The sequence below is a fragment of the Epinephelus fuscoguttatus genome, linkage group LG9 (assembly GCF_011397635.1).
Source record: "Epinephelus fuscoguttatus linkage group LG9, E.fuscoguttatus.final_Chr_v1".
NCBI classification, from domain to species: domain Eukaryota; kingdom Metazoa; phylum Chordata; class Actinopteri; order Perciformes; family Serranidae; genus Epinephelus; species Epinephelus fuscoguttatus.
The window spans coordinates 39,111,868-39,123,185 of NC_064760.1; the positions used below are offsets into that span (position 1 = coordinate 39,111,868).

Sequence of the window (11,318 nt, forward strand, 5' to 3'; positions counted from 1 at the left end):
GTAAAAAGATTATTTAACAAATGTTTTTTAATAAATGAAACCAATTCATTTATTTATTTATTTTTTTACACAACATAAAGTACTTTTAAATGTTACTAAGCAGATGTATATTAATTTTATGTACAATTCATCAGTGTGAGGAACAAATATTTACTTTGAAATTAAGGCCATGGCCTTGCAGCTTTATGGAGTGATATCCAGTAGCATCTGAATATCTGACATTCATTACATATATGCAGATCTTTAACTGATTTCCATCAGTATAATGACAGGAAACCTGGATATGGATCTACTATACTATACAGATATTCAAAAAGATGATTTCTCTTCAGGTAATGTGGTAACAAATACAAGGAATACTGAAATCAGGTCTAAAATATAAGTTGATCATGGAATGTATAGTTTAAAAGAGTGCAGAAAGATACATGATAAAATGACACTGAACGGCAGCTCCTCAACAGTAAGGTCGATGAGTTAGAAGTCTATGCTGTGCTTCTTCAGGAGGGCTTGAAGTTTCTGGTTCTCTTGTTCCTAAGGTAGATGGAGACAGAGGAGAGTCAGTTTGTTGCTGGACCTCATCTAAAGCGTTTACACCTGCTGTCACTTAAATTGTGTTAGTCCAAACTCATGTCCAGATTCCCCAAGGTCTTGTCCAGGGAAGGTGCAGTATGCACAACCTGTCTGAGGGTCTGACTGTGCAAGTTTGATCCCCCGTTAGACCTATTTTTGGCATTGTTGCCACATTTTGAGACCTCAACATCTCCAGTACTTTAATGAGTACAATGTCATCATGACTGATAGAACCAATGCCAGTGCTAAAAAATTAAAACCTAAGATGGAATAAACTAGTTTTTGACAAAGTGGCAACATCCAGTGCTGAAAAATAAAGTCAATATCAAAAACTGCAGTTCCTCTAATGGCCACTTGAGGCTGGCTCCAAGAGCGAGTCAATCCTCTTTGAGGATCATGTAAAAGTGCCCAACTTTGCAGCAGAAATAAACATATTTACAGCCTGGTACAAAAAACAGTTTTGGTCTCTATAGCAAATTTTCCTGTTCATGACAACTGTACAGGGGGTGGTTTTTTTGTATAACTCACTCATTTAAATATTAAGGCTTAAGGGTGGATGTGGCCACTCTGGGTGATAGGTGGGTGTCACCTGTTAAGATAAGTCGCGACCATGGCAACAACATTGATTGGGTAATGTAATCCATGGGTGTGTAAAGAGAGTACACATTAGAGCTGGGGCCCTGTTCATTTCTTTGAAAGTTACTCAGTGGCACATGAAGCCAAAATGGTTCAACTGCCAAGTATAAAATTACCAGGATGATCAGCACTACTTCTGCACTGTGGGACCCATAGAGCAGGCCCATTAGAGACTTCTGCTGGCCAAGCTGGCTACTTGTGGTTTAGCACTCCGCTAGTCTGAGTGGGTGGAAGTTCGCTGCAAAGATCAGCCTCTCATTGGGCGGAACGAGCCACCCGCTGAAAGTCCCGCCCTCCGGTTGCAGTTTTCAACACGTCCTTTACTAACTTTTGTGGTGTTTGATCTTGCGGGGATGTAGCCATTTTTCTGCCATGGTTCGCATCCTGTAGGCGATATTTTTGTGGGCGTGTTACACCAAAACCTGTTTCCCCCCGGCAATATTTTTGCAAGCACACTGTTGCTGTGGCACCGCCCAGAACGACTGTGATTGGTTGAAAGAAATACAAGCAGCCGGGGCGTTTTTTTCTCCAATCTTAAAGTGAGAGTCAGCCAGCCAGACCTTTCTTCTCTTGAGAAAGGTCTGATGAGCGAGACTAGCACTCCGCTAACATGGATGGGGATAAAATGATTCAATCATGTGGCTCTTCTAGACTTTCCAATTGTTACTGAACTGAATTAATTGAATCCTGATAGTGAAATGAGTCATTTCACACAGGTTGTGACTCTCAAAAAAATGTATCCACTGATTTACAGATGTCTCTTTCACAATGTAAGTCAATGCGAAAAAGTCTTCATGGGCTGCAGGGCATCCCCTGACAGTGTAATTAAATGGTTTGGCCACTACGAAAAATTGGCTCCAATGCCCAGGGCACTTCTTGGGGGCCTGATGTAACCATGGCGTAACCCCAGATTCACAGGTTATGGGTGAAGCTACAGCTGTCGCTATTTCTGTGTATTGTAAGTTCATGTAAGTTAACTGTTATATGTTGGTTGCCTAAAAGAGTGTTGTTCAGCATTTAGTTGTGCCAGAGCACCCTCTAAGGGGTTGGATGTTCAGTTCTTCCGCTTAATTGTTTAATGGCTTTAATCTTGTTTACCCCTAGCAATATTAGCATCAGCATTATCACCATAGCTGATGCACTGCTAACCAAAGTAGCACCTAGTGTTAGGGCTGTCTTCACCCTCTCGTCCAATTAAGGTCAATTCAGGCTCCAAAAATCCAAGATGGCGATGGCCAAAATGCCAAACTCAAGGCTTCAAAACGGGACTCCCCAAATCAATGGGCGACTTCACAATAGCTACATCACTTGTTTAATACCGTCCATTTCCTTGAAAACTGAGTTAATGAGCAGAAATAAAATTCTGGGTCACATGCTAAAACTTTATTATACATTAGCTAAATTTATATACTTTGAGTCTAAAAGCAACAAAATGAGCTGATTCAATCTCCACCATGTATCAGTTTTGAACTGTAGGACAGAAAGTCCCCCCAGGTTGTCAGATGACCTCGAAATGTCTCAGTTGTAGCTATGACCCTGAAGACACCAAATACATAAATTCCTTAATATAATATAAATAAGAAACCTCATACAGTGAACTCCTTTTTTCACTGAAGTAAATGTGAACCTTTCTAATTTAGTATGAAGCAGCTGTAAGGAATCACCAGTTTATCAGTGCGCTCCTGTAGCTCTGTGACTCTTCGAACGAGGTGGTCATAGCTCTCCTTCAGCTTGTGCATCCTCTGGTCTGCACGGGTCTTCACTGACACCAGAATACCTGCAACACATTCAAACACAGTCATCGCCATGTGAAGCAACTACAGTGCCTTGCAAAAGTATTCACCTGTGGCCTTTTTCTTATTTTGTTGCGTTACAACCTGTAATTTAAATGGATTTATATTGGAAGTTTTTGGCAATGGAACTACACGATACAGTCAAAATTGGTGAGGTGAAATGAAAAATAAAAAGACTGAGAGGTGGTGCATGCATATGTATTCACCCCCTGCTATGACGTCCCTAAATAAGACCTGGTGTTTACCAATTACCATCAAAAGTCACAGAATTTGTTAGATAAAGTCCACCTGTGTTCAGTCTAAGTGTCACATAATCTCAGTATATAAACCCCTGTTTTGAAAGGTTTCAACTTTTCAGTTCATTATTATCAGATTGTATATTCTCTTTTGATAGTAAAGGCTGTTGATGCCTGAATTAGCCAAAATGTTGTCTGGATCTGTCTTAAGTTGCTAATGTAACTGTCAACTATGACCGACGCAGAGAAGAGCAAGTCTTGGCCTGGATATCTGCTGGCTTCAGTGGAACCCCCAAAATTGTATGTTGCCCCCAGAGGCTATATCATCGTCTTACAAGGCCAATGGGCTCCAAGATTGCCCTTTAAGTGCAATATGACCCCTATCCAATTCCCTCACCCACACATAGGAATACTTTTCATTGTACATCCTTTCAGACAAAGGCTACTGACCGTTGATAATTCTGGCCACCCTCCAGAGTCGCAGCAGGATGAGGAGACCCATTCCATCAAAGGCTTCTTCAAGGAAGAGGACCACAATGTCCAACACGAAGGAAACCACCACCACCAGTCCATCAAACACCTCAAACTTGTGTTGAAAGAACTCCAGGCGGTAAGCATACAGCTTACCAAACAGCTCTACCATGAAGAATGTGAGAAGAGCCAAGCTCAGGTAGTGAAACACCTGCAAAAAAACTTGTGTCAGTAATGGTATTACATAAAGGTCTGGGAGTTTGCTTGGAGTAAGGGGACAAATCTGTGTCTCACCTCAGAAGCAGTGTGACTATGTTTCAACTCGATAACAGCCAGATCTATAAGCAGCTCCGCCAGAACAAAAAAGGCATCCAGGATTACCAAACACACCACCAACACCTGGAAGCATAGTCAGACATTCATACAAGGTGCCTCTCTTTGAACTTTAAAGGCAAGTGCTCCGATCCTACACATCAAAGTGGGTTCCAAGGTGCTATGGAGTACTACTGCATATGTGAAAAAAGTCTCAAGAGGGACACAAAAATTTTTAATAATAATTGTCCTCAAGTGATGTCCCTTGAGTCATCGTCAGTTGGGTCTGAAGCCTTCTTGTTTGAAAAGTAAAACTAGAATTACCCCTCGCAGTTGTATCCCTCCACAAACCCATCTAGTTGCAGTTACAGTTTATATCCACGTCTGTGAAATCACGGATGCTTCACACACATCTTCCCCCGACACCAAAGAAGATCTATACAACCAGCACAGTTTCAAGGTGGGCACCCAAGATTAGTGTCACCAATTTTGTAACTGACCAAATATTTCCTCTTCTTTTCTTGAGTTATGATGTTGAATAATGGCCAGAAAAGTATTTCTGTAGGACAATATGATGTCACCATTAAGTTGACCTTTGACCTTTTGGATATGAAATGTCATCAATTCATCATTTTATCCTACAGGACATTTGTTTGAAATTTTTGTCATACTTAGCATATGAATTCCTGAATTATGGCCAAAAGCCTGTTTTGTGAGGTCACAGTAACCTTGACCTTTGACTCGGTTCATTTGGAGTCAAAGCAAAGTGCCAAATTTGAGGAAACTGGCCCAAGACCTTCTTAAGATATCATGCTCAAGAAATTGGATGGCACAAGGTCACAGTGACCTTGACTTTTGAACATTAAATTCTAGTCTGTTCATCCTGGAATCAAAGTGGACATCTGTGTCAAATTTGAAGTGATTCCCTTAAGTCTTCCTTAAGATAGTACATTCATGAGGATGCGATGGACAAGGTCACAGTGACCTTAACCTTTGACCACCAAATTCTAAGTTAGTTCATCCTCAACTCAAAGTAGATGTTTGTGTAAAGTCTGAAGAAATTCCTTCCAGGTGTTCCTGAGATATTGTTTGAGACAGACATAAGATCAAAATGAACTTGACTTTTGACTACTACAATCATTATCATTATCATTTCATCCTTGAGTCCAAGTTGACGTTTGTGCCAATTTAGAAAAAAATACCCCAAGGTGTTCCTGATACATCACATTCACAAGAATGGGACATACATATGTACTAAGCTAAAACAAATGAGAATGCCAAACATTTCCTGGTACCAGTTTTTCATATGTGACAATTTTCTGCTTTTTTGAGTTTTGTATCATTGTAAATTGAATATCTTCTGAACAATGGTTGGACAAAACAAGCAATCTGAAGACTTCACCACCAACAAGTGGTGGGTGAAAAAAAAATTCTTAAATGATCACAACTGTATTTTTTATTCATTTTAAATACACTCTAACCCGAAAAGCCTGCTGGTGGTTTGGAAAGTGTGTTTTCCGTAACAATTGCTCAAATTGGAGCACCCATTGGCTCACCTGGTAGAGAAAATTGCTAAAATTACATTGTTGCTAAAAGTTGTGAAAACAGAAATTATCATCAGATTTTTTAACACATCATAACAACAAAGGCTTCCTTTGAGAAACATAAACACCTCTAGGCTTAAAATAGTGATATTTTTTATCAAAGTCACTTTGTTCTACATGATTCATTTAAACTTTTGCCATAGAAAACCATTTGCACAAAAAAATAGAAATCTGAGCTCCTGCATGTATGACAATAAAAACTAGGCATTTTTCAACCCCAAGAATTTATTTTCAACTTTTAACTTTCAAATAACAAAAGGTTAAATTTCAAAATCCAATAACAACCACTGTGCCAAGTTACGGGTATTATCATGGCTGCTGCTGCCACTTTTGTGTGTGTTACGGTTAATTTAGGAAAACTGTTATTATACTGTATGTGTATGGTGTAAATGTGTGTGCACTGTGATGTGTGGATGTGTGTGTGTGTGTGTGTGTGTGTGTGTGTGTGTGTGTGTGTGTGTGTGTGTGTGTGTGTCTGCAAAGGTGTGTGATGTGTAGGCTTATTGAATTTTGTTGGTTTTGTGCGGTTGGACAGGTGGCTGCCATGCACCCATATTCTGCTGAAGTGCACACACAGCTTGTGTGATGATGCAATATTAAAGGAGAACCTGCATTTTGCTTAAGTAATCAGCTGTTTGTTTAGGTGATGACTTCCTCGATGCTGTTGCTTGTTACATCAGCTCCAATACCTACAGTTGGTGTGAATATAAAAAAAAAAATATATATATATATATATATATGGTTATGGTGGAGGGAGGGTCATGTATTTCCCCCCACTCACTCAGAGAGGCTTAAGGAAAAATATTTGTAGCTTTGAGGAGGGACATGGTAAAGAAGAAGTCACACCCACAATCATTCATGTACAGAATTCTAAAATTTTGATGCATCGATAATAGTTTTATACTTGCATCATAGCCCTCCTGAAACAGAATTAAACTGTGAGGTTCCTAAATATTCTCACGACTCCCTTGGACTGATTGGTATTGTTCATATCTGTTCCTCCAACAGTGACATCATTGTGGAGAAACCATGATGGACCGTTGACATTGCTTATTAACAAATGCACTGAAAAGCTTAGAGTGACGTACCTGGAACCGGTCGGAGCTGTAGAGCCTTTGCAGTGACTCCCTGAAGGTCAGCGTAACTGGAAACTGGCCAGTGGCCGGACTCAGCTCCTCGCTGTTCTCGTGTAACTCTTCATCCTCCCACCGGAGCGGCTCCTTATCGCCCACAGTGGTGAAATAGCTCAGGTACCGAGCCATGATGGCAGGCTGTACAACAGGAGTGGACCAAGCCCCAGCTCAGCTCACCTCAGAGGGAAGAATCAAAGTGTACAATTCAATTCAAATGTAGCCTACGTTAAAAGCTGCACAGCAAGATCACACAGCTGTTTCTTTTGCTACGTACAAACTGTTTTCTTCTTATTTCACGAAACCCCTCCGGTTGGCCGTGACATTTGTTAATGGCAAAGCCAAAAAATTTGCAGACTAATGCAAGTCAGTGAGCTCCAGAGTGAAAATGTCGTTACTGTATTCCACCCAGAGCTGAGTAATATGTATCAGCATCTGCTCAGAATTCTCCATATGTTAGACAATCTGAGTTTACTTCTCCTTTCTTAGGTTTGCAACACGTTATTGAGAAACCAAAGTCTGGTGTCAAAAGGAAGATGTAGGCTTCCTCCTTGGTGATCCCTCATACACAATCCAAGAGCTGCTTGCTTGAAAGAAAAAAAGTCATGAGACTGTTCACAGTTGAGGAGAATGTCATCCTCCCAGTACTACAAAATCCTTCCCTCTTGTAAAGTCGATCAGACTGCCACTACATCCTCATTCTAGACAGATAAATGAAATCTGGACATGGAGATTACTGATTATACCATTTACAAGCCTGACAACATTCCAGTGAAAAGAACACAGGTTAAGGGACTGTTTATTATTTACGAGAGAGGAGGGGTGGTGCAAAAAGGGGGGGAGGCGTGTCAGATAAGTTTTTAAACACTGGGGTGGGACTTAAGCAGGATTTATACTTCTGCGTCAAATGGACGCCATACCCTACGCTGTAGCCTGATGTGCTCCTCCCCTGAAATGTAACTACACCTTGTGGCGACGCAGACCTCCTGTTTATTTTTGTGAGCTAAAACCATTTCCCTCAGTGGAAAGGAAGCTTTTATTCACTTTTATCTCACAAACAATAATTTGTGAGGACAATAAAGGCCCCAGGTCTCGTGTGTGATTTATCCTGGCTTCATATAAGTAGAGGAAATCTCTGCTAGTTGCTAGGCTAATTTATACAATGTAAAATGCCACAGGTTTGTGCTAATAGCATTAGCATGTTGTATCTGTTTGGAAAAAAGTGTTTAGTATAAGGCAGTTGTTTTGTCGGTGAACCTTGTGAGTTGTAATAGAGCTGAATTTTGTACGTTACTTTGTTAAATGTTGCTGTTGTCCCTGGTTTTATATGAGTCAAGAAAATCTCTACTAGCCCCAAAGCTAATTTATAAGATGTAAAATGCCATAGGCTTGTGCTAATAACATTAGCATGTTGTTTATGTGGGGAAATGTGTCCAGATAAAGACAAGTGTTTGTCTGTGAATCCTACGAGTTATAGTGAAGCCAATTTGTGTACTTGTGTTTGAAACTGTCTCTATTAAGCCATGTTTAAAGTATGTTTTAGGTGTGTTTTGAATCAACTCAACTTTACAGCACTTCACAGAAACCCTGCCACCAACTAGTGTTGTGGAGGTGTAACTGCAGAGTGACACAGACACACCACCCCACAAGTATAAATGCACACAAAGGTGTAGGCGATGTGCATAGGTGACATGCATAGGCGACGGTGTAGACCCTGCATAGAGCTGACGCACAAGTAGAAATCTGCCTTTTTGTTTTTTATTTTGGCTTAATGGAGGGGCATATAACTTTAAATGGTTGTATTTTGTATTTACTTTAATGTAGATTTTTAAGGAAAACTTGCCTTCCAAACCAGCTGGCACATTTTTTTTTAAAACTTGCCGATCTGAAACTGTAAAATCAGAATTTATCATTGGATTTTCAAATTTCCTATGATCTTTGGACACATCATGTGTGACACACGCTTTCGTCAGACAAAAAACATAACCAAAACTGAACTTAATAAAGTGATATTTCATTAAAATCACTTTATTTTATGTCTCATTTAAAATCTGGTAAAAAAAAAAAAACAAAAAAAACAACTTCAGCAACTTCAGGATTTCATCTTCAGCTCTGAACTTTAACATCACAGGGTAAATTATAAAAACCTAATAACTAACTCATGGCGGAGGGAGGGTCACGTATTTTTTTGCCAGTCACTCAGAGAGGTTTAACGAAAAATATTTATAGTTTGGAGGAGAGTCAAATTAAAAAATACATAAATAAATAAAGTCTGTGCCAGCCACCCCCTCCTCTGATAAGTAAAGAACAGTCCCTAAACCTAATCAGACATAAACACCAAAAGTATGCATCCCTCTATGAAGACATACTAGTCATGAGATAATCACCTTTGAGGACATGTTATTTCCACATAAAATAATTGCAGCCGTTTAATCTGTAGCATTTATAAACTACCAGACAATAAACTAACTTGTTCGCTTGGTCGCAGAGAATATTCAACGCTTCCCAACAGACTTTGCAGAGATTTAATGCTGCAGTTTGTGTGGACAACCTGTCCCTGGTTGTTTTAGCTCCTAGCCTTTGCTGAAGGGTCACAGCAGCTGGACAGGAGGCTAAAACTCGTGATAAAAACATCCGTCTTACTCGTTTTTGCCAACCAAGCGTTTTTACTGACAGTCACGTTCCACAGTGTGAGCTCTGCTAGAGGCAAAGACTTAGCGCGTCAGATCTGACAGTGTTACTTTGACTAGAATAACAGTTATATCGCACCAGATGTCTTACCTTTTTCTGCTCCACTTGACCCCCTAAAAATCACACTGCTCTTCTCAGACACAAAACTCTGAAAAACTTGGGGCAGAAAACTCCGCCTCCGTCTGCAAACCAAACCCCATCCGATCTGTGCGCAGACACACAGCGTCCTGCCAAACTACGTTCAAAATCTGGGGCTTTTATTTTTTCTTATTTAGCTTTAAACATCACAGTAAAGAACTTATTTTCATTATTTATGATGCTCTATTTACATACACACTGTTAACACGACATGCACCAATGACCATCAATTAATATGTTTTGTTTCCAGCAGTGTCCCCACAAATCCACTACAAGTCACCTCATATACGGCGAGTAGCATTTTTAAAAGTGACGTTTCTATAATGCTTTTCAGGAGGTTATATACGAGCCGAACTGAAGTGTTGGTATAATTTATTTGGACAAGGTCTTGTTTGGTAACTAAAGAGTATAATTTCATGTTTGCAAGGTAATTAGGCTTAAATGTCTCTATTTTCGGATGGGGTTTGCTAGACATAACGGACCTGTAGGGGCTGCCCCTTATTAGCATTTCCCAAAGGGGTTTTGCATCCTGTCAGGCTTTCTACTCTTTTTTTCCAGCAATTTAAAAAGACAGTGTTTTTTTTAAAGCCAATATTGGTTTATTGGAGGGATTAAATATTTTCCTGCATCAATGGACTGGATTGTACTCAGATTACATTCAGATCAATTCTGTGCATCTGAGCTGTGCTGCTCGGTGTACAGAACATGAGAATAGTACTAATGTGTTTTAAGTAACGCTGTTAACAGGCTTTATACTAACTGCCTGGTGTAGTTTTATTAGACTCTGCTGAGTTGTGCAGACGCGCAAGCCATGTTCTCCACATCAGATACATCTCAAAAGACCATTGTCTGTCACCACACCGCCACCTACTGGCTGTAGGTAATACTTGCATCTAATGTATCTCTTACAATGACGAAAACTCTGTCTGTGTGTCTTCCACGTTTTTCTCCTCACTGGCTTGGTCAATCCAACTGACTGAAATTGCAAACTTTGAATGGGCATATCTCATGCCCCGTATGTGATACTTTGCACAGAGATGCCTCTCCTCACGAGGAACAAATTTGCCCCAAGAACCCATAACTTCCGGTTATATAGATTTTCCGCCATTTTGAATTTTTTGAAAAACACTTCAAATCGATCTCTTCCTAGGAAGTTTGAGCGATCTGCATGAAACTCGGTGAACACAATCTAGGGACCAATATCTAAAGTTCCCTCTTGGCAAAAGTTGGAAAACTTACTAAAACTGAGCTTCTATAAGGCAATGAATATTGCGGAGGGCGTGGCTCATCACATAAAGGTGTATAACATCTCAAGGGTTTCACCGATCACCACGCAACTTTGTAGGCATATGGCCACACATAATCTGAGGGGACCCCTCCATTATTGACCCCATCAAACAAAATGGGGGCGCTAAAGAGCTAATTTCTTATCTAGGCCTAACCGCCATATGGATTTTTACTAAACTTGGTAGATATGTAGAACAGGACGCCTCAAGGTGACTGGAGAAATTTAACTCTAATTGGCAACTGGGTGGCGCTATAACAACAGAAAAATGCTTCAAAATGGCTAAAATGTGACCGATCGCTGTGGCTCCCCCTGTGGCCCAATGTTGTTGGGTTTTTTTCTAATTTTTGGTATGACTAAGTCATGGTATGGTATGCTGTACATAATCACGGAAACTGTCAGTCAGTCATTCTGTCTGTCCCACGTTTTTCTACTCACTCACGTGGTCAATC

General features: G+C 40.2%; 1 protein-coding gene across 2 annotated transcripts; it reads right to left on the bottom strand.

The window, feature by feature from the left end:
- Positions 1-44: 44 nt before the first annotated feature.
- hvcn1 (hydrogen voltage-gated channel 1) lies at positions 45-9,663 on the bottom strand. 2 transcript variants are annotated; one of them, XM_049585651.1, is made up of 6 exons: positions 9,534-9,663; positions 6,711-6,932; positions 4,001-4,105; positions 3,686-3,917; positions 2,871-2,983; positions 45-531 (listed from the first exon to the last, which is right to left on the bottom strand). In XM_049585651.1, the coding sequence occupies exons 2-6, from the start codon at positions 6,882-6,884 to the stop codon at positions 475-477; spliced, it is 681 nt and encodes a 226-aa protein (XP_049441608.1). In that variant the 5' UTR covers positions 6,885-6,932; positions 9,534-9,663; the 3' UTR covers positions 45-474. The 2 variants fall into 2 exon arrangements, with proteins under 2 accessions (XP_049441608.1, XP_049441609.1); XM_049585652.1 differs by lacking the exon at positions 9,534-9,663 and adding an exon at positions 7,030-7,449.
- Between the last annotated feature and the right edge of the window lie 1,655 nt (positions 9,664-11,318).